General features: G+C 37.9%; 1 protein-coding gene across 2 annotated transcripts in view; it reads left to right on the top strand.

The window, feature by feature from the left end:
• SEPTIN7 (septin 7) overlaps positions 1 to 26,601 on the top strand; it is a 61,117-nt gene that overhangs the window by 28,949 nt on the left and 5,567 nt on the right. Inside the window, exons 2-10 of one of the 2 annotated variants that reach the window (XM_066192307.1) lie at positions 4,322 to 4,428; positions 11,157 to 11,257; positions 11,872 to 12,006; positions 14,942 to 15,059; positions 16,796 to 16,888; positions 18,126 to 18,222; positions 20,277 to 20,328; positions 21,235 to 21,360; positions 25,460 to 25,480. In XM_066192307.1, the coding sequence (XP_066048404.1) occupies positions 4,322 to 4,428; positions 11,157 to 11,257; positions 11,872 to 12,006; positions 14,942 to 15,059; positions 16,796 to 16,888; positions 18,126 to 18,222; positions 20,277 to 20,328; positions 21,235 to 21,360; positions 25,460 to 25,480 (850 nt within the window). The remainder of the gene's footprint in view (positions 1 to 4,321; positions 4,429 to 11,156; positions 11,258 to 11,871; positions 12,007 to 14,941; positions 15,060 to 16,795; positions 16,889 to 18,125; positions 18,223 to 20,276; positions 20,329 to 21,234; positions 21,361 to 25,459; positions 25,481 to 26,601) is intronic. The other variant, XM_066192317.1, reaches the window with a different exon arrangement.

Here is a 26,601-nt window from a genome sequence, read left to right as displayed (position 1 = left end):
GGTCTGGACTTCTTGTCCATTTTTCTCATAAATATTTGAGTATGAATGGCAGAGGCTGGAAAGTTGGAGAAGTTTGGAAATATGCCACATTCTCCATGTGCCACAGCAATGAACGCTGAAAAAAGCATCATTAAGGGTAACAATTCACTTCTATTATCACAGGGAGCTGATGCTGGCAGTTTGAGGCTTTTTGTAGTAATAAAGTCATAGCAAGAACTGATGGAAACAAGTTAGCGGTGAGGAGATTTTCTAAGTGATTATCACACATTAGGATTTCTGGTTCATTTATGGGGAGGGGTTTGGAAATGAAGGTGAAAGATTTATGTAGCTGAGTTGAGGTAGCTACTTATTTTTTTAGCTGAGCACTGGTTTCCCCCATTCACATGGATTGCACACCATTGTTCCAGTATCTTAGTTGTTCATTTCCTTTACTTACTTGCTTTAGTACTATTCTGGAGACTATCTATGTGGCTTGCAAACCATTCCAGTGGTTGCCAGTGGTCTGCTGTGACCCCCAGAAATATGCTTGAGATATAGAAGAGGAGACTGAATGTGTTGTTTCTTGGGGTTTTTTTCTTGGTTCCCCTTCTCATGTTACAGCTAGTCTTATATGTGTAGGAAAAAAGGAAAGTACTTGATCAGTGTTTTGTTCACAGAAGAAAAAATTTTGCTATCCGAGGTTAATTTAAAGTGATGTGCTATGGACCATCTTTATAAAGATGCTAATGGTCAAGAGGTAATTGTTAAACCCAAGTGTACAAGGCGAGTTCCACTATTGGTACAGTCATTTAGAAAATTGTGGACTTGAGAAGAGTTGGAACTTTTGCTAGTCCTGTAAGGGCTCTCAAAAGGTCTTCCTTCACAAAAGTATGTTAGGAAAAGTATGTGCTTATTTTCCACCAACAGGAGTGCCCAGCGCCATGTGTTTAAATGTGACTATAAAAACAGCTTGATAAAATGTTAACATTTGAAAGCACTAAGTTGCTGATAAACATGAGATGCAAAATAATGAAGAAAAAGAACAACATTCAGAAGAAATTGAAGTCTATGTGAAATATTTAGTGGGAGAGCGAGGGCAAGGAAAAGCAGTACCTGGATACCAGAAATAATTTAACTTTGGGATTCAAAATAAATGTTTCCTTTTTTTTTTTTCTTCTTTTTGAAACAAATTTCTAAAAATTGCTCACTCCAAATTAGGCACCTAGGTCTAACCGCATCATAATGCATTAAGTGATTGGAAGTTAGTGCTGTTGAAAAGGTTCTATTACATTGTATCCTTTTGCTAGTTCATGCAATGGTCAAAGGGCAAAATCTCATCAGAAGTGCTTACTGAAAGTGGGAAGATGGATTTTATTTGGGGTGTATCCTTTTATTTCTGTAAAGGCAAATTAAATTTCATTTGTTTTCCCTTCTCCCTTGTGGTTTTGTTAGTCATAGTCATAGCCTGTTCCATCTGGGGAGTCTGATTTCCCAGCCTTTCCAGTAGGCAATCCTTTTAGGTAATTTTGGGAAGGACAGAGGGTTTTGTTTGGCTGTGGAGTTAAGGGTGTTTTGTGTGTGTTTGTTTGGGGGATTTGGGGGAGTTGTTTCGGTTGGCGTTTGATTTTTTTTGTTTCCTTACCATATTTCTAATGAAGATCAGAATATTTTAGTGTGTCCAGAAAGGCTTCTAAAATGTTCAATTACAGTTGATATCTTTTTTTCTGTTTCACTGTAGTGAAAGAAATTCTTGCTTTTTATTGAAGTGGAAGCAGCGTGACTTGATACAGTACAATATTAAATGTTCCCGTTAGAATTTTTACCTACAGTTTCAGTGCAGTTGTTTTATTTGATATTATAGCCTCTTACTGCTGTTGCAGATGTTGACCTTTACATGGTCTAAGGCACAACTGCATCCAGGACCGGTGCATTGATGCAGACTCTTACATGTAATACCTCAATTACTGGTAGCAGATAAGGAGTTTAAACTGTTATAATCTGCACTGGCTGATTAAAGTTAGCGTGGTGGGTAAGGATATCTAGGATGCTGGACACCTTTGGGAACAAGATTGAGCATAAATATCCTTAGCATACTTTCTTTTTACTAATTTCAGCTGAAAATTGCCTTCACATCCTTGCAGCTGTGAGGGGGGTGAAGGGTGAGAAGGGGAACAAACCTCAGATCTCTCAGGGTGTCGTGCTTCAGCAGTTCAGGGACTGCTTGGTATGGAGTCCCACAGCTGCCTGTGCCATCTAGGGCAAACTGGTGGTTATCCATCACATCCTTTTGAAGCTAAAAACCTTATTTCCATATGTTGAATTTCAGTGACAACTTGACAGGCACTCATTTTCAGAAGTGGTTGTTCTCAGGCCTTATATTAATTTCACCTGAAATTAATAGAACGGATAAGAAGGGGCAACCCTTTTTGTTTACTGAAGTAAATCTGATGCCGAATTCTTTCTTCAACACTCTGGTAGGGTGCCTTTTGCAAGATTAAGGTCAAGTTAAAAAACAAAGGTCACTGATAGGAATTGCACATCTCAAAATCAGAGCCACCCTCTTGAGGGCTTCAGTAGGGTGGATAAAAACCTTCAGTTTAACTGGAATGATAGGTATCTCTTGAGCAGGGTTGTGAGATGGAGGTTAGCTTTAACTGGGATGTATCTATGAGATTGGAAAGTTGTGCATTTCGGAAGCTTCTTGCTGTTGCAGAATTGGTGGTGAGGCCTCTCGGCTGCAGCTGACCCTACCCTTCAAGTCTTGCCAATGCAGAGTAGGAAACCTGTGTCCTTTTTAGCCAGACCCAGAGGCAGTGTGTTTACTGCATAGTTCCTAAGTGTCTCATTCATCTGAGCATGGAAAAAGGCAAAATCTGCAGGGCAGTGATGAAGTCTTGTCAGCAAGCATATCCCAGGCTTGCATAAACCTGTCCTGGTGGGATTAGTGCTCATTGCTATCTTGATGCCATACCCTTTTCCTTGGTTGCGGCAGCCCATCAGCCTGTGGGCAGGCGCTGCTCGCAGCACGGGTTAGCTCATCTGTCCAAAAGGGTGGGGTTTGACGGAGAGCGCAGACAGCTGGCAGAAGCTCTGGTTGCAGTGTTTCATCAGCTGCTAATCCGTTTACAGTGTAGCTAATGAGATTGCTCTGCTCGGTGCTGCAGACGGTCTGTGCTACACCACTGTAATCGAGATGGCTGCTGTGTATGGGCCAGCTTGTGTAGGAAACCAGATACCTATTACAGGAGAGACAATTCCTAACTACTTTCTGTTATGTAACTCTCTTACATTAACCCGGGACATCTATCTCAGGACGGGATTGGAAGTTTTCTCAGTTCAGCCTCTAAATCAGTGCAATATTTGTTGGGGCTGGAGTGATTAGTGCTGTAGTTAGGTTTTACCTTTCAATTATGGTCCCAGTTCATCTCATTTTCCTCCCTCAGTGAAAGTACGTAGGTTGCCCTCAAATTTGTTAGCTTGGAAGCAAATTTCTCTGTTTCTGTTTAGGTCAATATACTGACAGACTGGATATGAAACTTAAACAGAAAGAAAGCAGCATTTTTTATACCTTTTTTCCTTAGTTCTCTTGCTGTGAGAATTGTTGGGTTGAAGTAGTTTCTTAAAAAGACTTTTCTTCTAAAATACTATAATAAGTAGTTGATCTGAAATTCTTGCCCTTGTCTCTGTAGAGCTGTAAATGGAGGGTAATATGTGCTGTGGGCTGTTACCTGTAGTTTCTCCAGATTCTTTAGCAAGGCTGACTTACTGTTGCTTGTGAACAAATTACCAAAAAAAACCCCAGTAAAATCCAGCCCCCTTCTGTGCCCCAACATCAGCAGAATTCCCAGGCAAACTATGTAGTTTGAAACTTCATTTTATCTCTTGTGGCTTTAATAGAACAAACTAATCTTTCTCCCCCTGTCCCCCCCACTCCCACCCCCACTTTTTTCCCCTCTGTGGTAATAAAGACTCTCAAATAAGTAGTATTTGAAATAAAGGAGACAACTTAATCCGCTTGGCATGATGATGAGTTATATCAGGAAGATAGCTTGTGTATAAAATTTAATGTAGTATTATCTTTGTGTGTTGTAATGGGAGCAGTGGACAAAAGTGCTGAATGCACTTGATACTTAATACGATCATAAAAATTAATGTCTATAGAGTCCAACAGTGACACTTGGATTTGAAATGTTTTCCTTGAAATTGGAAAAGATGACAGATTCTCAAAGTGCAGTGCATGTTTTCAGGTACCATGTTTAAAGAGCTTTTGTAATGTAGCTCTAAATGTTTATATTTGATGCGATACTCCTAGTTTTACTGAAACTGTTTTGTTTTCTTCTAGGTGAATCTGGACTTGGAAAATCAACATTAATCAACTCATTATTCTTAACAGAACTGTATTCCCCGGAGTATCCGGGTCCTTCACACAGAATTAAAAAGACTGTACAGGTATGTCTGGGGAAAATAAAGGTACAGCCTGAATATTGTAACTTGTCGTTTGGTAATGTAAGGTGATGTACAGTTGTCACACGAGCACTGGAGTCTCAAGATACATTCAGTCATGATGTGAACCACTAGGAAATATCCACTGCGTCTTTCATTGTATTTGAACAGCAAAACTTTCAGGTTCTCAAACCTGTAGCCTGTAGAAATGTGGGAGCCCTGAAGTGTTTTGCCTGTAGATTAAAAAGCACATATATGTGCAGAACTTTTTGAAAACATAGTTTTTATTATCAATTAAAATAGTGAGTAAATCTGTAGAAATACATAGATATGCAATAAAACCTGTTGCTGGCAGGCTTTTCGAGACCAAATATTAAAGGATTTGACAGAAGTGCAGGGACTTGTGTATAAAAGTATTTGAGTCTTCTACAGACTGTATCTTCCATAATGCTTGTTTACCTGTTCCGGTTTGTTACTCTGAAACATCAGGGACTAGGGTGATCCTGCCTAAGGCACTAGACTTAGACAAAGACTATGTTCCTGCAAGTGCATGATGCAACTGAAATATTTAGTCAAAGACTGGAAAACTGAAGTTGATCACTTTTTTGTGTAATAACTTGCTACTGATCCATTATTTTTTCTCTCAAGAAAGGGAACATGTTTTCTGTGTTATAAAAAGATTATTACAAATAACAGTTACCTAATGCTAAGAAATAATAATGCTATGGGTAGTTTAGAAAGTTTTGTGTTTGTGAGGTACTTTCTGTCTCCACAGCTGAGCAGCTGAGTAAGGATGCATGAGCTCTGCTTACCTCTCTTGATGTGCACTTGCTTAAGACTTTGGTGAAGATAGGTTGTGATAACCTAACTTTGTACAGGTGAGGACCAAGGGTGCTCACCATTGCTGCTGTTGTCCAGCAGAGCTGCAAAATTCAACTGTGGTTGGAGTGACTGGGCAATTGCAGAGTTGTCATGAAGTGATTAAGCCCTGTGTTGAGTTAGGAGGATGTGCAAGGTGCTAAACAGAAGCTGTAAAACAGAGTGCTTTTTTACTCCCTGGAATCAAGTAGTTAAGCTCTAGTGTCATGAGCTACTGTCCTTACTGCATTGTGGGACCTCAGGGTTGTTTTTGGTTGGGGTTTTGGGTAAAATATTTATTAATCCAATGTCTTAACACAGAATAATTACCACAGTAGAAGGAAAAAAATAGTTATGTCCGTATTGAGAAGTTTAAATTGCATTGCTTATCAGTTAGCTCAACATTAGAGCTTGAACAGTACTACAAAATGAATTAATTGCAAAATACCAGTTTTTAATTGGAGGAAAGCTTTTGAACATCCTGAGTTTGATTAACAATATATTAATAGTTTCTAAGCTTTGCTCATATGTGTTAGGCTGTTTTATCAGATTAATGTAAAACCATAGTGACTGACAAAATGGACTTGAAAGCTTGTTATCAGGGGCATCAGACCATTATTTGAATAAGGGTTGAGCTTACCTGTTTCAAAGAGATGTTAAATGGGATGGAAGAGGTGTGCAAAGAGTTAAACTCTCATATGACATAGTTATTACTGAGCTAATCAGTGACTGTTGGAAAACCAAATAGATGGGTGACTTTTTTTATTGGAAGAGTGATGTAGCATGATTTCATTATTGATGATTACATTTTTGTTTAGCAGAAGCTAAACCAATTCAGGTTATGTTCATTGAATTTTAGTTTAAACTGTGGGATGAATTCCCTGTCATTGGAAGAGTTTTGGTTTGTTTTGGTTTTTTTTTTTTTTCAATTGGGGAAAAATCTTTGGAAGAATTTTTACACAAGCTAACAAGAAAAAAACCCAAACCAAGACATCTTTCAAAGATAACTCACTCCCACCCTAGTTAAAGGTTGCATCAGTGTAAGAAAAAATATATGAAACTCTGTGTGGAATTTCTGGAATTTGAGTTAAGTACTTTCATCTGTTAGATGGCAAGATTAGATGATCTGTTGTTCATTCTGGCCATCAAGGGTGGTTTGATATGTATTGATTTACTGGTTTAAGAAAAGGACGCATACTTTTCTGAAAGCCTCACTTAATGATTTTTTTTTTCCTATGTAAAGCTGGAGAGGGGAAGAAAAGGGCTTGAACTGAGCTCAGGCTGAAAAGCTATTGCATTTTCATCTTACTTCCACTGTGTGGGCTAAAGCTCGAGGCCAAGAGCTTGCCAAAACTATTTTCAATAGTGAATTGGGGTCTGACATAACTTCAAAAATAATATGTTGAGAATGAAATAAATTTAAATACCATCTTCCCCTCTAGAAACTACTGTTTACTTTTATCTGATAACTACCTTCTTTTTTTTTTTTGTATACTTGCAATGCAACTTTGCTTTCAGTTCCTTGGGATGAATGAAAACTCAGTGTAGCATTTTAAGGAAGAAATTGAAACTCTTATTTCATTGTCAGTGTAAGTGAGGATAAAATTGTTTCCCCCTACAAGCTTGAAAATTGTGTGTGGTAGCAATTGTGTGTGGTGTATGATGTGGAGGTGTTTCCTGTCAAATATTAAAGAATCAACAGTGGGAGTTACTGGATTTGTACTCTTTGCCAGTGAAAACCTTTTTAAGTTGAGGATTGATGAAACAGTTTTTGTAGGGTAGGGATGAGAGCAATCTCCTCACTTGAGCATCCTCAAATCTTGGTTGTAATAATAACCTATTGTTATATGGTGGGAACAGCTTACTGATCAGGAATTGTGTAAGAGGCTCTTGCTTAGATAAACACAAACTGTGGTTTGGGCTTGAAAACCATGTCAGTTTGGAGCTGTTTTGTGAGGTGGGTACTTTGCATTAATCTCAAAAAATGCAGAAAAACAGTTAAGTGATTTGGTGTCAGATGAATTCAAAGTAAACATGCTGAGAAATGAGAGGGTATTAAATGTGTTTTCTCTGATCGTTATCTGACAGCCTTAAGTGCAGGATGGCAAAGGCATGTTTCATCCAATAAAAAGCAGTCAAGCAGTAACAAGCACCAAGGGATGAACGCTGTGTAGTAACTGCCAAGGAGACCCGTGTGACCCAGCTGCCTGGAGTGCATGGGAAAATGGCTGTTCGGAGGAGACTTTTCTTAAAAAGTCTTAAATTCCAAGACTTGAACTAATGTTTTCTATGAATCCCTTGGGAATACTTGTAAATCACATGATGGGATGCAGTTGGATGCTTAACTGTGAATGACACTAGTTTACAGGGATTTTTCTGGCTCTTTCCCAGATGTTGCTGCTTTCTATGCCTTTGACCATGTATGGACACATCCATTTAGGTTAGAAAAATGCAGCTTTGCAGAGGCTTTGTGGGAGGGTCTTTATGTACTGTTTCATACCAATAGAATCTACTGCTTACAATATAGCCTGGATGTGGTCTGATTGTCCACAGCACAAGCGTAGGACCTTTTATTCATCATTTAATGTTTCTTGTTCTGTAGATTTGTGAAAACCTGCTGTCTTGATTTGGGAAGACAGGTATCTGCCAGGGAAAGCTGGAGTTTCCCTTGGAATGGAAAGTGTAAACCATCCCCGCTTTTTCCAATTATAAATTTGCAGTTGGAGGCTTTCAGGCAAAGATTTGGGGATAAAAATAGCAGTTCTTTACTAATGTGTATAACAAAGCAGACAAAAACAACAACTACAGCATTAATAACAAAAACAGTACCTAGAACCTTGAGGGCTTTGCTTCACAAAAACCCGGGGCAGTTTAGTCTCGGTGCCCTTGCAGGATCCTCAGAGCACCAAGCTGGAACAGTGGAAAGTCCTGGGCTGGTAGCTGGAGCGGCAGGATGTCCCCAGCAGGCAGGGGCAGGGTGTCCCAGCAGGGCAGGGGGGTGTAGGGTCACACTGTAGCAAGAGGAGCAGCGCAGAAGAAGCCACAATGGCAGGGCACGGCTGGCCCAGCTCCAGCAGAGTGGCAGAGGAGCTCAGAATTCCAGGGCGAGCAGATGATGGTAGATTTCCCAGGACTGGACCCCTCTGGCGACAGTGAACTCCTCTTGCAGCAAGAAGCTGCTCAGCCGTTCTCTCTTCCCCAAACGCCGAAAAAAAGAGAGCGAAGCTGCCTCCTGCTCACTCCTTTTCCTGCCCCAAAACTCGCGTTATCTCTTCCTCTGAGCTTTGGCCACCTCTTTGTTTTGGTCAAGTACTCTTAAAAAAACAAAACAAACCTAACCCCCAACACCTGCTCTGATACCAAGATACCTACATGAATTTATGTCAAGTGAGAAAAAAATTTAAAGCCTCACCACCCAGTAATGTATTAGCACTCTCTGCAGAGATCTGGTTGCTGCAGACCATTTGTCAGAAGGTGACTTCACAAATTCAGCCACACTTAGATTTTATTTTACAAGCATGCAGAATCAGAGAAAATGTTTGGCGTGACATTTCTGAGGATCTCCTGACCTTTCTTTTCCTTTGTTATAAACATATGTTCAAAATAATGTTTTATTAATTGCTTCTTTTGTAAAAGCATTCCACCGCAAGCCCATAATAATTTAATGGTTCTTGCTGGGAATTTTTTTTGCTGGAGAATAAAGCTGATACCTTGTAGCTCTTGGCAAGACTGCATCTCTTAACATTTTCATCTCTAGTATTTTGCAAGTGTTGTGGGTTTCTTATACTTGCAGAGAGCTTGGTAATAGGAGAGCTGTGTGGTTACTATATGCAAGATAGCCAAAAGAATGCAAAGAATCAGAAGTTAATCTCTTTTGTGCTAAAGCTTGCGAGTAGTACACTTTTGGCTGAGTTGACTGTGGCAGAGGATTACTGTTTTGAGTTCTGGTATCAATTGTGTACAATAACAGTTCTTAATAGAACTCTTGAGGATGGGGGAAATACACTCATCATAATTAAAACATACATTTCTAAAGCAGTGCATGTATTCCTACGTTCTCATGGCTTTCAGCTGCACACTTTTAGAAGAATGAGAGTTGTATAGTTTGTGAAAGAGTAACTAGGTGGCAACTTAGGCTGGTGTGTGTACAGTTTTGTTTGGTTGGTTTTAATTCCTGTTTTTTTACACATTTCTAACCTTGCAGTAAGGCCTGTTCATGTTGGAGTTTGAATTGGATGGTCTGGAAGTCCAGCATCCCAATCTGGATACTTCTGTGACCAGTATCTTGGTAGGCATTAACTCTTTGAGAACCAACAGTGAAGGAGGCTGATCTGACTTGGGTAGGATCTCTGCTGATGAGTAGATTAAAACACCATCCTGCATATTCAGAGGTTAAATATGAAGCTTTCTTTGTAGGTAGTTACTGTTTTCTGTGATTCCGTTTATTCCCTTCTGAATTGGAATCAGTGTTACACTTGTGCAAGAGAAATTTAGTTCAACTTTCCGCAGTGTTAGTTTGTCTTTTTGTGGATTTACGTTGCATCACATACATAGGCGGTGATTGCAGAGCGTTTGCAACAATGTTCAGGTGTGGCTGTGAGAGTCTGTTTCACTTATATAACAATTAGGGATGTGCAAGATCTTAAGAAGCATTAATATGACATTTCTCAAATCTTGAACTGGTCAAGAGGCATCCAGATAGGGTTTATTATAAATAGAACTTCCTTTTCTGTCTCCACTTAGGGTTTGTGAGGTTTGAGGAATGTTAAGCAGTGAGCAACAAGGTGGCATCACCTTGAGTCTGCCTGCTCTCGTGTGGTTCTGGATAAATGGCTTCCATGGCTGATTTTTTGAATCTGTATCTAGAAAACAGTGTCTAGAAAACTAATGATTTATTAGAAATTGTTTTAATATCGGGAGGAAAAAGATGATTAAATGTCTGAGCAATTGGAAAGAAGCAAACCTGAGTTTGTCATTTCATACTGCTGTGCATCTCACTGATAGGACAGTGATGTACAGCACTTTCTCAGGCAGATGGACCTGACATTGGCAATATCAATAATTACTGAAATATTAGCAGGAAAAAGGGTGTAGCAGTCCATGTGCTGCTTAGCCTAGATCTTCTCTGTCATGACATGCTTAATCTGTTTGACGACATGTTCACTGCAAGCTGCCTGAGCTGTGCTGTGGATGGGTGGTCACAACTGGAGGCATGAACTCCCACGCCCAGATCTTGCATCATTCCTTGTGCTGAGGCAGTTGCCTTCTGAGGCTGGTTTCCATCAGTGACTTGAGCTAACAGGAACCCAGTCCATTACAGTCACATGAGTTCTGGCTCAGCAGATTGCAGCCAGATTGTATTACTTTCCAATATAATTCTGTTTGTAATAGGGAACCATCGCTTTGTGATTCCATTCCCATTTATTCTTCAGCTAGCAACCATTATGCTAGCTGAAGAATAAATGTATTCTGAAAAATACATCAACAGGACTAGAAGTGTCTAAGGTGCTTGTGGGGAGGATTAATTTTGGAAAGTGTCGTTTTCTTTGAAGTGACCAAAGTTTGCAACTTTATCAAGTTCAATTCCTGGTTAAGGTTTTTCCTGTTTAATCAGGAATTTAAATACTAAGATATCTCATATACTTAGAGGGTTCTTTTATCACTGACTTTATTTAAATAATGATTTTTTTCTTTAAAAATATTAATTATTGTAAAATTATTGGGATTTTATAAGCAAAACACAGACTCAGTGTACCTCTGAAGCAGAAAAGTTAGCAGTTCTTTGTCAGACTTCTTACTCATTGCATTCTTTTCCCAGTGTTTAAGATAGGTGACTAAACTGCTAAAAATTTAATCTTGCTATATTCATTTCACAGGTTGAGCAGTCAAAAGTTTTAATCAAAGAAGGTGGTGTTCAGTTACTACTTACAATAGTTGACACACCAGGATTTGGAGATGCTGTGGATAATAGTAATTGGTAAGACAGTCTTTGTACGTTCTCCGATGATAATTCTGCATTGCGTTTTGTGTGTGTGTGTGAGATACAATACCTTGTGACATATTTTAAAATGCAGGCTTCAATATTCAGTTAAAATATTAACACTTTCAAACACTACCTTTAGCTGAAAACTTTTAACTACTATAATTCCAAGTACCTTTATAACTTGATGGAAGTGCTGCCAGCCTTTCCCCTTAAACTGAATGGTGCATTTGCCTCTTTATCCACACATGCAGTGTGCAGAAGCATCTTCTGTGCTGTCACAAGATGTGATCAGTGAAGTGTATTCCTTTAGCTACTGTTCTTAAGTGTTCTGTTTAATGCTTTTGCCATAAAGGTGATTGTGTTTGAAAGGCTTTTTCTGTGGACTCACACATTGTATCTTCAGAACTATGTAACTTAATTTTGGGTTGAGGAGTTGGTCAATTGTAGTGTTGAAGTGTCTTAATTAAAAAAAAAAAAAAAAGGCAAAAAAAAGCAAAAAAACCCACCCCAACCTGTGAGGAAATTGTGAACATCTATTTCTTAGCAAAACCAGGTTTCTTTATGTAAATAATGTAACTTACAGGTTTTTATTCGTGTAATCTCTGCAGCTGGCAGCCAGTTATTGACTACATTGACAGTAAATTTGAGGACTACCTGAATGCAGAATCTCGAGTGAACAGACGCCAGATGCCAGATAATAGAGTGCAATGTTGTTTATACTTCATTGCTCCTTCAGGACATGGGTTTGTATTAGTGTATTTTATGTTTTCATTCTCTTATCTCAGATAAATATCAAAATTTGTCAATCTAAGTTCCAAATTGGATTTTCTTAATGGCCTGCATATCATGCTTAATTTCAAAGATAAGTTTACTTTGGCTTGTCAAACATTAACAAGCCAAATATCAGAAAATAAGATTGCACGTTAATTGCATAACGAGAGAAATAGAATTCTAGCAGTGAAAAATACAAAGACATTCACAAGTCACAAGTACCAGGTGTGTTTGTGATCTATATGTCTTTAGATCACATTAGGAGAAACTGGTTCACATGTCAAGCAACAGGATTTTTCCTTTCCATTCTTCCTCCCTCCCATTAATGTAGATGGGGAGTCTCATCCATCCTTGTAAGCATGCCATAATTCACTTGGTGTGTAGTATTTTGTCTAGTGGCAGTTCCAGTATAGGCATTGCAGATTTTTTTCAGTTATTATGCTATCTTCCACCCCTGCTTAGTTTTTACTAGATCAGACTTCTATCTAGTGGTAGACAGGGAGAACTACATTTCCAGGGTGTATTAGGTACAGATTAACTATCTGAAACTGGTTATGTGTCTTTTTATCATGGTATCATGATTAAATTTGTCAGACTTTTGAATTATACCTTCAGAACCAGAAAGAGGTGAAGATAAGTATAAGCCTATTCTGTTGTGTAGGTCAAAAGTAGTAAAACTTACTGAAGGGAGTGATGAAGGAATTTAAAGAGTATTCCTCAGGCAGTAAAAATTGCCAGCTATTATACTTAGCTTCTGTAGCTAGAATTGGAATGGGTCTAATAATTTTGATCTGTACAGATACTTCCAAATATGGAAAAAAATGTCAGAGGGTGGAGTTTTTCTTATGTAGACTTGCCTTTATTAAGCATTTTGTTGTTGTTCAACAGGCACGCTTGTAATGCCAGTTTTGCTCAACATGCGTGTTGATTTTAAATGCAAACACTTGAATTCTTGACATACTGTTGTACTAGTGTGCAAAATCCAAAATGTAATTTAAATAAAGGGAAGGTGCTTCCTTGTGTTAGTCAGTCGTTTCTGAGCTAATTTTCAGATTCTTCAAAAAACAAATCTTTCCTCCACACCCCCATGTTGGTTAGAACTTCCTGAATCAGTGGGAGGTAAAAATTGTTTGTAAGGAAAAAGAAAAGTAATGTTTCCGACGGATTTAGTCACTAAATTTGTGAGACTGAAAGCTGTAGAAGTATATTCCTTGCACAGGTATTTCATGTTATTTTTAGGAGAGAAAAAGGTGTAAAATTATGCTAGGTTTGCATACTGTTTTTCAATTCCTGGAATAAATGCTTAGAACTTTCATCTAAGTAAGGAGGTTAATGAAGGAAATTGGTGCTGCTTTTAGCTTTCATTTCCTCTTTTAAGATGCTGCCCTCTCTGAAAGGACAGAGCTCACTTCCTACCTGGTTTTTGTGGTGATGCAGTCTTTGCTCCTGTTTCCTGTGCAGTCAGCAGCACATCTAACCCACCAAGTAGTGTCCTCTTCACTCTTAATGCATGATTATGTTTATGTTGAATTAAGGCATTTGTAGATGAACTTGTCCTTTTAATACAATTGTAAAAGCCTGCTTTAGAAATTTAGAAATCAAACCCAACAATTAGTCCTTCCATTTAATGCATCCCACCATTTTTAGCTAGTATTCCCATAAACACCTGAAATGATTTAATTGGTTTCTGTGGAAGGGGGAGAGAGTGGAGGGGCAGGAGGAACCTTCCAAGTAAGTGGGATGGGGTGATGATGGAATTCACCATCATTCTTCAATTTTGGTACCTTTATGTAAAGCTTTCCTGCTTCAGTCACCATTGTAAACTCTCAAGTCCTTAAGTTAGCAGGCCTTGTGAATAACTCTGCCTTGGCAGCTGCCCTTCAGTCTAGTGTTGCTGCTCTAGGCAACTTTTTGAAGCAAGTAGAGGGAAAGCATAGTAAGGTGAATGAATAACCAAAAAAGTGCTTATACTATAGGTGTGCTTTAGTGTTAGCTATTTAATGGGCATATGCTGAGAACTGGTGAAATCAGTGACCGGTAGAAAATGTTAAAATGAAGGTAAATGTGTGTTTTTGAACATTTTCTTCATTCTTTTATGTATGGTTTTCAGAAATTTCAGTACCAAATGAATCTGGTTTTAATGTTTCTAATACTAATTTGTTTTAGATGAAGAGTAATCTTGTTAAATCCTCTAAGTGAATCCTTTAAGCCTGACTAAACTTGTTCTCATTAATGCATCAAAACCTCTCTAGTTTTACTTCAGGAAGCAGGAAATACTGACCACTTTGATCCACATAGACGGTGAATATACTACCACACAGCCACCCTATACCCATATGATGGTTTAGTTTTTGTCACTGTCTTCCACTTTCATGACTGTCTTTTTGTTTTACGTACCAATTTAGAGATGAGATATTTCTAATTAATTTGTGCATAGGCCACAGAAGTTACCATCTTCAGCAATCTTAAGGTCTTAAAAAGTCTCCTAGCCCACTCTCCAGAAGAAGCATGCTGAGACATGGCTTTCAGGACCTGCAACTGTATGTGTAAACAGAGCATAATTCACAACTGTGAGCTCTTATCAGTCAGGCTTTAAGTGGGATTATCCTCCAGCTAATAACACAAACTTTGCTACCTTCATAGGAGAGTTCTTAATCTCTTGCTTAAATGAGTGTACTTTCAGCTAGCAGAAGACTCAGGACTTCCTAGTAATACTAACTTACCACTTATCCTCTTGTATTATACAATTTAGGGTATTTTCTGTAATAATTGCAGGTAGCCTTTTCATTTTCAGTGGTCTCTCACTCATAAATCAGTGTCTTAAGAGTAGTTGTCAGAACAAATCTCATCATTTGTACAACCTTGTTTAATTAATATAAATTGCAAAGCTCTAATGCTGTATTTCAGACTTAAGCCTTTGGACATAGAGTTTATGAAGCGCCTGCATGAAAAAGTGAATATCATTCCACTTATTGCCAAAGCAGACACACTTACACCTGAGGAATGCCAACAATTTAAAAAACAGGTGAGTTGAAAAATTAGTATTTACAACATAGGATAATTTATTAAGTTGATCCCTATGGAAATGGTGAGATTAAACTTACATGCAAAGTTTAAACCCTGAAGCAATAACTGGAGACAGCAAAGCTAAGTAATTTATATCTCTAGATTTAATTATAATTCTTGGTGAAATAATTTTGTTTCTGTCCTCAGGGGAAGATGTTTCAAGTATAGTATGCTTCTTGGCAAGTGAAATAATTCACTGCTGAGATAAAAATCAGTAAGGGAGGAAAGAAGCTTTCAAGATTTAGGTGCCTAACCCAGAAGTGTGTTTTAAAAAGGAAGGTATTCAACAATATTGCAGTATTACTTATTGCATTGTGGTATTCACTTCCATGTTGATGCACTGTAATTATTAAAGATACCTCAGGTATTAGATGAGAATCAGTAAAACCTGTTCACTCTTGGGTGTGGTAATGCATTTTAAAGATGGTGAGATAAATCTAACATTGATACAAGTGATATAATGTCTTTGTATTTGTAGAATATATTTGCTGTGAGTATCTACAAGTCATTTATGTTTTATTTTCAGCTACATGATCAGAGTAGAACAGTTAAGCTTTGTAGTATTGTGTGAAGAGGACAAGGAGGACCCAGAAAAAGACAGACATAAAGTTTGTTTTATTAAACTCTGTCCAGTTCTAGTTTAGAAGAACAAAGTTTTGAAAAGAAGGTGACATTAAGAGGTGTTGTGTGTAAAATTCTTGATTTAATTAGATAAGAATAAAAATTAGATTAGAAAATGAAAGGAAAAATGGTAGAACACAGAATATTTCTAAATATATATGCAGCTTTATCAATGAGTGGATGTTAAACTGGGGAGACTTTCCTAAACCAAACTTGGAAAATAAGTCTTTGCATGATTTGGAAACTTAACTTCTCTTAAGACTGCAAACCCGTGAGCCAGAAATATTCCCCAGGGCTCTGCAGTGCAGCTGTCAGCTAAGTGGTCTAATATTTTTCCATCCTAAAATTCTGCAAAACTAATCAGTTTGTTTTTAAAAATACCCTTCAGACAAATAGAGCATCAAAACAGGACAGTCACTTTTTTGGTGATGCTCTGTTATTTTTAAATTTTCATTATTGCTTGCAAATGTTTTTCAACACTACTGACTGCTACAGTTAGTCCATCAGTCACAAGCTCTGTTAAAATAGGCAGGTGATCCTGCTTCAAGCAACTGATGCTCAGGTATGCTAGACAGAGAAGAGAATAGGAGTGACAGCAGTGGCCATTGTGGGAACTCAAAGGGATAAAGTGTGCCTGCAGTTATCTATTTAAGTATCTGGTTTTTTTAAGGGACCCAATAGCAAGACTGGTCTGACAATTTGTTGTATTAGCTTTTGCACCTAATTCTATGCAGGTAAAATTCTCATTAGAGTGAACCTCTTGTTTGTCCTGTTGTAGAAAACTGGTATTAATCTTTGCTGTCTTGTATTGGTGGATAACATTCTGGTAGCTGGGAGACTCTAGCTCTGTTTTTGTCTTCTGGCTAAGGAGAGATGGTCACACTATGAGCCCCTTCGGGGTCACATGAGGGTGTTAAACATGTGCAAGTTTTATGTTGTAATTTAAGTCACCCTAATCTAAAGGATTTTACTTATCTAACAAAAGGAGGAGAATCAGACTGCAGCAAAAAAAAAAAAAAAATCAGGCTGTTACAAGGTATGAAATCCTCAAACAAATAATAATTTTGTTTCTAGATAATGAAAGAAATCCAAGAACACAAAATTAAAATATATGAATTTCCAGAAACAGATGATGAAGAAGAAAATAAGATTGTTAAAAAGATAAAGGTAAACTGTTTTTCTTTCAAAAAAGTGCTTGTGTAGGGGCCTGGGGGTTTGAGTTTGAAAAGCATTCTGTCTTTAATGCAGAGCCCACCAATGTTTAGAAGATAGGAATCAGAGGTAAAGCTGTCCTAAGGGTCAGTGTTCCTTATCAGAAGCAATGAATTACATTATTAAGTCATCGGTCTAAGTCCTTCAAAGGCTAAAATTCAGAATAACAGCACTAGATCACATGTTCATTAACGAACTCTTAAAGATCACTTTAAAATTCATCCTCATTTGACTTGCATTCACTCTTCACAGCCTACCATGTTTGGTTTTTTTTTTTTTTTTGGTTCTGAGCTTTGAAGGAGGCAAGGGTTGTCTTTCAGACAGAGGTGTGCAGTGGCATGAAGTGTGTGCATTACAGCTAATAGCTCTCTGGCTGATTGATACACTGAAACTGTAATGGAGATAAATGACTAAAGAAAATCAAAAGGACTGTCAGGCTGTTGAAAGGCTTTTTCTTAGTTTACTCATGTTTTCAGTTTGTTCTTTCATGTTGGAGTCCATGTTGTGTATGTTTCTTGAGCCTTGCTTCTGTTTGTTCAGTAGCTATAACAGCTTGTAAGGGCTTTTAAATTTTTCTGTTACTGGAGAAATCTCCTAGGATAGATAAACACAAATAGGACAAAAAATGGAAGATATTCTGGGAGTAAGCCTAGAGAGGAGCAGAATAAAAGCAAAGACAAAAGTGAAAAATACTGAGCTTTGTGCTCTGTCCCTTTCTGCCCCTTGAAGCTGCTCTTGGCTCCTTTGTTGCTTGTTACACTGGAGGCATTCTCGGTGCAGCCGAAAACAGGAACTTGATGTAGTTCTTTGCCAAACCTTTGAAAACTGGGTGCGAGATCCAGTCAAAGTAACAGCCCTTGTAGCCAGTGGGTATATGACTTGGTAAATAATTGTGCAGTTGAGTAAATAGGAAATGGTTTGCCCCTTGCTTAGCTTACTAAGTAACAGTCATGTCTGTTCCTTAACTAGATTTACAGAATCCAGCAACATAAGGAATTCAGAAGGAGTGTGTGTATATATAAGTCATTAAACTGGGCAGAGGTCAATAAACATCACTATTCTTGCACTTTTGGCTTATCTGCATTGCAGTGTTACAGCACTGACCTAGCTTATGTCAAGTTGATACATGGGCATGCTTTCAGTATCTTTTGGCAGCAGATTTTGATTTTTAAAGTCATACTTTATCTTGTAGGATCGTTTACCTCTTGCTGTGGTAGGTAGTAATACGATCATTGAAGTCAATGGCAAGAGAGTTAGAGGAAGGCAGTACCCATGGGGTGTTGCAGAAGGTAAGGCTTTCTTGTGATTTTTTAAAATCCATTTAAAACTTACTAGATGTGAGTCTGTATTTGAAATGTTTGAAATGCTTAATTTGAATGGTCTTTGGTCTGGAAATTAATTGAATGTACCATTTTGTTATTCTGACAATATTGGAACAAGGTAAAGGTTTCGGCAACGTGTAACTTTGCAAGCAAATTTCCGTTGAAGCCTCTGTAAGAAATTATAAAACCTGTTGTAATTTATTGCAGGTAATGATGTGACTTAAATTACAGTTGTTTTCCAGCTTTTTTACCTTAATAATCTTCATCTAAAAACTCTGTATTAAATTCTTCTTCCTAGGGCATTCACATTATAAATATTAATTTGATCAGTTCAATTGTCATAAATACAATTTTTCCCAAAGCATATGAGTCTAAGTGCTGGGGTGTAGCAACAGAAAGATACCTGGTAATGAATAGAGTACTTCTAATTTTTTTTTTAATTTTTTTTTAAATTTGTTTAAGACTTTCTTTCTACTGCTGTAGAGACATGAAGATAACTGCATGTTCTTCTGGCAGCCATTTCTTGTGCTTTAATGCCATTCATATATTTCAAATGCCACGGGGCATGACTTGCACCACACTCTTTAGTAAAGAAATCACTATTAGACTGTTTTACCATGATCGTTGAGTTTTTTCCTTTGTGTGCATGTATTGAATAAAGAGAATATTTTTTTTCCTTCCCTATTTCTGCCTTCCAAGGGCAATGGACTATAAATTGGATGCAGTGTAAAACAGACAAAAAAACCCCAGCCAACAAGCAGTGTATGGACCAATACTTTAGAAAGGAATGCTGTACCACTTTGAAGTGCATGTCTGGCAGGAAATGAGGTTTGGCAGAAAGTAAAAACCGGCGGCATCAGAGAGGATCAAGCTTTATTTCAGGCTCTTCTGTTGGCATTTGGAGATGTGCAAGATGGTGCTGCTTTTCTTTATTTTAAGACAAATTTCTGAGAGGTTTCATGTTCATGATTGTATGACTTTTGGAAGGGAAAAGCTAGCCTAACTAAAAAGAACCTCTTGGAGTGGCTTTCAGTCTGTCAGCTAAGGGCAGAGATGATGCTTTTTTGAGAGTATGACTTCATGTACCATCTGAGCGGAATTTGCCATTATGTGTAAAACCATGGAATAAAATAATGCAGGAGTGCAGATACAAGAATGAGCACACAAAGTGGCAATGTTCTGCATTTTTCTGTAGGATTCACTGAATTTACTTGGGCTATTTTAATTCCTCCATCCTGGTTTTTCCCCTCCTTGCCATGAAAATGTCTGTCTTAACTTCAGAGGCACATTGGAACCTGCCCTATGCCTTTCTTTTGTGTGCGCTAAAAGCTTTGTGTGTTGCCTTCTCTGTCTGCACATCAGGGAGTTCTTGAGGTGCCTTTTTCTCCAGTGTCATTTCATGCTCTCACAGGGAAATGCCGCTCACAGCATCAGCCTCTCCTACTTTAGCGGGGTGATAGGCACGGTGAGATTGGTGGCATCTTATGACAGCTGCCAGTTCTCTCTTGATTTGTAGGTGGGTGTAAGTTCAGTACGCAACCTTCCTTTGCTTCATTAATAAAGAACTAAATCCATATTAAAATTAAAGTGAATACTTCTGCAGCTCATTGGGCAGGGGCAAACAGGTTGGGTCTGTCTTTTAAAGGTTTTTGGATGTAGCTGGATCTAGACTGAAGTCTTCACTTACTGTCTGATCCTTACACAGCTGTGCTAGCAGGCAGCCAAAGGATCAAACAGTTAAACTGGCAAAACTGTGCTTCTGTTGTGGTTCTTATTCTGCTGCACTGACTCAGAGTACAGTTTGCCAGTATAGCTTAGGGGAGCACAGGAACTCTGCAAGTAAAACACATTAATAGAGTTATGTTAATGCTTTCCTTCTGTTAACACACATGTTGGTTTGAGTAAGGAAAGGCTGTGGGAGTAATTTGTTGTTGGAATTAATGTAGATGGGTGACATTTTACCTCCGTGTAAGACACGGATCTTGGTTGACATCTCAACAAAAGCTTACTTCTTCTTGCAGTTGAAAATGGCGAACATTGTGACTTCACAATTCTGAGGAACATGTTGATAAGGTAAGTAACTGACAGGTAACATTAAGTTTTCTGATATGTCTGAGAGATTAGTAAGTCATATACTGGAGAAAAAAGAATTTGCGATAGTGAGTTCATATGGATTCCCTTATTTTTAATTGTAAACAGTTATCTTATATTTTATGATAACTTGTTTAACCACATATTTAGCTTAGCAAGAAGTGGTGTTGGTAGTGAATTTTTTGTGATTACTTTTTCTGTTATTTGTTACTAGTCCATAGGAACCTGAGTTATCTGTTAGTGCTGATGTGTACTGAGTTGTAGGCATTTTCTAAAAACTTTAGCACTGAAAATTTACCTAAAGCAAGACTGTCTGTGCTTTGTTGTGTTAGATGCTGAGTCCTCTGCCCCCAGCAGTCCACTAGGTGACATCTGCTGTAAAAACTGTTAGTTCGATTCCTAAGCTTTGCTTTTTCTCCAGGCTGACAATGGAAATTTGGGAAGTGAATGCTTTTGGCTTAGTCTTGAAGTTAACGTTTAGCTTTCGTAGAACTAAAAGATGGAAACTAGGACGTTTTGGCCTGTTGTTTCTTGCCTGACATGCTTTTTCTCACCTACTACAGTAGTAACACACAGTTTTCTTATCTGCCTATCAAATACCTGCAAGTTTATCTACAGAACTCAAACTTTCAAAAGACTGGTCCTGTAAGTTAGTGTTTGGAATATTGCAAGCTTTAGATAGTTTGCTGCAAAATAATCTGGTATTTCTGTGCCTTTGCTCTCTTGACAGCTCCAATTTAAATGGTAGAGTAACAGCACTGTGGGGAGTGGGACAGTAATGGAGGGATATAATTTAATTCAAATCAATCTGCAGAATGAACAGGGACTGATTTCTCAGATAGTATTTTGTACTTGTGCACTAAGCTGATAAATTACACTTATTGACAGAACTCATATGCAGGACCTGAAGGATGTCACTAACAATGTACATTATGAGAACTACAGAAGCAGAAAACTGGCAGCTGTTACATACAACGGTGTTGACAACAACAAAAATAAAGGGCAGCTAACAAAGTAAGTTCCTGTTAAGGTTGTACTGCATTTTACTCTTCTTTTCTTTGGTTGACTGGTTTTGTGAATGTATGGTGGTATTTTTGGTTGAGGGTTTTTTGGGGAGAGGTGCTGCTGGATTTCTATGTATATAGCCTTCAGTCAGTTGTCCCTTTGCTGCGTCTGAAACTATATGCCTCTGGTTTACTTGTAATTTGGGGTTTTTTTTCCTCTTTCACTAAGGTTTGCACTAGTTTCACTGAATGTATTAAATAATAGATTCAGTTTTGAAGGCAATTGGTACGTTTACTCGGAGTTTATTTCACGAGTACTGCAAAGTTCTTGTGCATTAGTTTCTATTTTGGTTTATACGTTACTTGTGGAATTACTCGTTCTTCTGCAAGAATGATCAATACTCTGTCAGGGATGTTTTTGAGAAGGATGGGTTAATATTTGTTTAGAAACTCGGAAAAAGCAGACCTGCTACGTCTTTGAAATGCTCCTCTGGCTACTCCTATGGGCTGCTTATCATGACAGGGGAATTATTGCAACATCATTATGTTTTGTGAGAAGGGAGTTGCAATGCAGTGTTTGGGGGCTTTTGTAGCTTTTTTTTCAAACTCTGATATGTCATTTTTATTACCTCTGACAAGAAGTTATTTGCCAACCTGATGAAGTTATTGAATGATGTGAAAGTAGTCTCTACTGTATTCTGAATTGTATAATGCTCTTTGAGAATAGCTACACTCAAATGTCCTGCTCTGCATGTAGTAACTACATCAACAGTAATTGGTGGTTAAATAATTAATAGTTAATGGTGCTCTTATTTTGGACTGTATTTAAATACAAATTGCTCAATGAAAATATAGGATACTGTTCTTTTCAGCTAATGGTATGTGAAGTTACAGCTGTTCTTCCTGAAAAAAATCCCTGAAATCAGTTGGAAATACCTGCTATTTGCATCCATATGACAGCTACAAAGCCATTTTTCAAAGAAATGTGTATTCTACACTCTCTTAATGCTTTAAAAGTTGTGAGGGAATGAATTAAGTGGACGTCATATAGTTTCATCTAGTGTGAATCTACATGAGACTTCCCTGCTCAGCACTGACAAAAAATGTAATAGTTTATGTCAGTTATAACATCTCTTCAGAAGTGTACTTGCATTAAAGTAGAGTTTCTAATGAGGTCAAGTCTTAAAAATACTAGTTTTCAAATATATGTGTCCATAACACTGTGGTTGCTGCTTCTCACTGTCATGTTTCTTGCCATCATGTTATCCCTGACTCGTATCTCAAGGCTTATGACTGTACATAGCAAGTATGTCAGGTGAAAATGGAGTAATAGGAGTGCAGAAGAGAAAATTCTGCATTTTCTCCAGGACTTCTAACTTGCCATTATTATGCTTTTTACTGTACTATGGTTTGCTATTACTGTACTGAAAAGTGAAACTTTTTTCCCCCATTGTTATTTGGGATATCAAAGGAAGTTGTTTGCATTTTTCTGTGTGTGTTGTTAAATACTGGGGTTTCTTATATACCTTCCAAAATCTTAGTATGTTTTCCTTAGATTTTGGAAAATCTGAGTTTTAGTGACAACACTTTGACCAATTTTGTTTTGTGCCTGCTTAGATTTGTGTTAGTTGGCACCTACAAACTCAGTCTGTTACCTCATCCGTGTAAGGACTGGTTATTCTGCATCCTTAAAAATAACAGTGACTATTTAAAGTTATTTTTCATTCCCATATTGCAGACACAGTAACATGTTATTTTATACAAATACACATCTATGAGTAGGTTTCAAAACATTGTGACCTTCATTCACCCCTCCACCCCCCTCAGTTTCTGATAGCATTCCTGATACTTCTTTTTGAGCCAGAACCTACACTATGAGGGTCTGGAATTACTTTGCTTTCTGAAGCACGCTCACTTTCATCTCCTGTCACTTCAGATCACTTTGCTGTCCCACCCGAGTATTTCCAGGTGAATGTGCCTCCTGGAACTGTTTTCTCCATTAGAAATCTGTTGCTTGGAACACTGCAGTACTGCAGCTGAGAGATGAGTAAATACAATTCGTGCTCTTTGCTATCAGGGTTGGGTTTTTTTATGTTCAAGAGAATGAGTAAATAATTGCAGTTTGATTCAGCCATGTGAAAGATGGCAAAGTCTATTGCAAACTTACGAAGACTATTTTGAACATTTTGGAGGAGTTTGTTCTCCAGAACACAGAGTGACTTAATAAGTAAATACATGAAATTCTTGAATGCACGTGCTGGTTATGAAACAGCTGATGCTGTTCTTCTGTTTTTACCTTAATCATATGTTGAGTTGCAGCTTTTTTTTTTTTTTCTGTTTAAGCTTTAACATGCTTTTTTGGCTTCAGTGTGTTTTTGTAGCTTTTGGTTTTTTAATCTAGTATAGTTGAAGCAGCATAGAAGGAATCTTCCTAATAACCATGTGCCTCTTGGAAACTGAGGGGGAGGAAGAGATATTAACAGTTTATCTGTGCCTCCCCTTAGGAATTTTATGCTTGCCTGCTGGCGTTTTGCAAGATGTGTGTGTCTCAAATTCGGGCAATATCGGTTCTTGCATGGGAAACGGATCCTATATCTGTGTGAGAATGGAGACGTGCTCTGATGCTGTCTGGTGGTATTACAAGCATATGATTGAACACAGATACAGCCCCTGGCTCTGGAAACTCCTAAGCTGCTGGGTTTTGAAAGACTGGGAGGGCAGACATACCAGGAGACATGCAGTGGTGTTTGTACTTTTCCAAATGTATCTCCTGCTGGCAGCTGTTGGAGGCTGGATTGACCTTTTGCACCTTTAAAACAGCTGTATTTTTATGATCCTAGCAGATCTCAGTTTTTCATGCAGCTGTTAACATATTTCTTTAGACAGAAATGCTAATGTGAAAACAAAGAAGTATGTGCTAGAAATTTTAATAGTACTGGGTAGATGAATTGAAACATTTTTCTCTCCAGTTAATAATCTTAGCTCTGGTTTGCCTCCTTTGATTTGATGAAACCTGACTGTTCTGTAAGTAACTTGTTATCTTAGGAGCATTCCAAAGCCTGTATTTTCCATGGTTGTGGAGCCTTTTTTTTTGTATTCTAGGTTTAGTCTTTAGATTTTTCAAATTTTCAATATCATCCTAACAATTAAAAAAAATGTCAAGGTAGTCTTCACATATGTAGATAACTTCTCTTTAAATTGTGTGGTAATTGTAATTTCACATGTGTACTATGTGACGTGAGAAAATTGGTATTTGCTCTGAAATTCAGAAGTTGTAATTTGAGAAGTCTTTTTGATTTGCTATATGAAGCTGCTATTTTCAGTGAATTTAAAAGTAAAATCTTACTTTTATTGAAAGTCATGATGTATGTCATAAAGATGGGTCTTATCCATCATCGATCCAGGGTAACAAAATACACAATGCTCGAGTCCCTCTGACTGTTAAGCCCGGCGCACTTCCAGCTCCTTTTGCCTGTATTTTGGCGAGTTCTGTGAAGCGGCTGTAATGCCAGGAAGCCGTGTGAGAGGATGGTGAGATCAGAGCTTGTTTTCAGCCCATTTTTCGCTGAGCCGAGGCACGCTGGGTGCAGCATCCCGGTGCCCGGGGAGGTGACGCTGCAGCCGAGCCACGCTGAGACCTCTGCTGGCCGTGGGAGCCAAGTGCTCCTCCTGCAGCGTCAGGACATTCCCGGGCCTTCAATACAATGGCCTCTGCCAGCTGACCAATTCTAAACGAGGAGATTAGCCTCCAGGTGACATTGGTTTCCAAAAACTTCCTTCGAGCAAGTGGTGGTTCATGTCACTAAAATACTTAAAATCTTTTAAAAAGCATCAATGTTGTAGGAAAACTATTCCTGAAGGAACCTGCACATCAAACCTGTGTTAATATTGACATGACAGTAGTGATCAACTAACCGAATTTGAAATAAATATAACAAGCTTTAACTAACAGTTTTTCCTTTTAGTTTGAAAAATTTGCTTTTGGGGGAAGCACATAATTAGCTTTAGGAATCGAATAATACTGAACTTACTTTTTTAATTATTGCTTTTTGGTTTTGTGGTTTTATTTAAGCATGCTAAGCTAAGCTTCTGTATTTTTTGTTTTTTAGATTTGACACAGTTGAAGGCATGTAAGTGGTCATTTAAATTTTTCCAAAAAACTTACGGCAAAAATTATATAATCACAAAAAGGATTTCACTGTTCGATGTTTCAAATTTAAAGCAGTTTCCTGGTATCCCGCTCTTGGCATTGTTTTTTCCACTTGCAGTTGGTTTGGTTGTTTTTTTTTTTTTCCTAAAGCTATGCTATTGTAAACTTTAGGAATTTATAAATGCTTACAGTGACAAATACCTCTGTAAAAACCCATCCTCTTTAGAAGCCTTTTGGCTAAGATTCAAGTCAAATTTGGTCAAATTTCAAAAATCAGTAGAAGCGCATAAATTATGGAATTCCCTCAGTTTCTATCCGTAGCTCAGTCATCTTTATATAGATGCTTATAGCAAATTAGCGGAATTTTAATCCTTACCTATAAATTTACATTTCTTCATTGAATTGGGGATTTAGTAACTTTAATAATTTCTGACCATGATTTTATCTTACTACCTGCTTGCAGAGGTTCTAGTTTGCACATATCTAGAATAATTTTTAATTTTTGCAGAATAACTTAGAGGACTGTGATTAGAGCACATGTCCTCTGAAATCAGTTAAATGTTTTACATCTTTGTTTAGTGGTTTGTGGGTTTTTTTTCCCTTCAGCTCTTTTTTTTGTGTGTGTGTGTGTGTGTTTTTTGTTTGTTTGTTTTTGTGTTTAAATCCCTTTTATTATTTTGTCCTGAAATACAGGGTAATGTGCTTTTACCTGTATCACATACTTAGGACCTAGCAAAACCAGTTGTGACCTATGTTGTAAAGCTCTCAGCTGTAAATGCTCGCTTCTCAGTTAATCAGATTTTCTGTGCAGACTGATTTTTACCAGTTTGTCAAATACAGCTTGCATGACATCCCCATTGGATTACTAAGTTTTCAACCAAAGGACAGTTCTGCACCCCTTTCAAGTTAAAACTGCAGCAATGATTCCACGATATTTATTCTACTTTGCAATTAATTTTTGAAGAGCAGATGCATTTGAGAACTTTACATCTCTAGAAGAACAGTCTTGTTTTGACAGCTGCTTAGCTTCCACAAGTACTGCTACTCACCTCTTCTTTCACTTCCTTAGTATTTTTGTGCATTATTGTACCTCACCTGTAT

The sequence above is a fragment of the Chamaea fasciata genome, unplaced genomic scaffold (genome assembly GCF_029207755.1).
Source record: "Chamaea fasciata isolate MVZ Bird 193981 ecotype frontalis unplaced genomic scaffold, bChaFas1.0.hap1 SCAF_1, whole genome shotgun sequence".
Taxonomy (NCBI): domain Eukaryota; kingdom Metazoa; phylum Chordata; class Aves; order Passeriformes; family Sylviidae; genus Chamaea; species Chamaea fasciata.
This window is presented reverse-complemented; position numbering and strand designations above follow the sequence as displayed.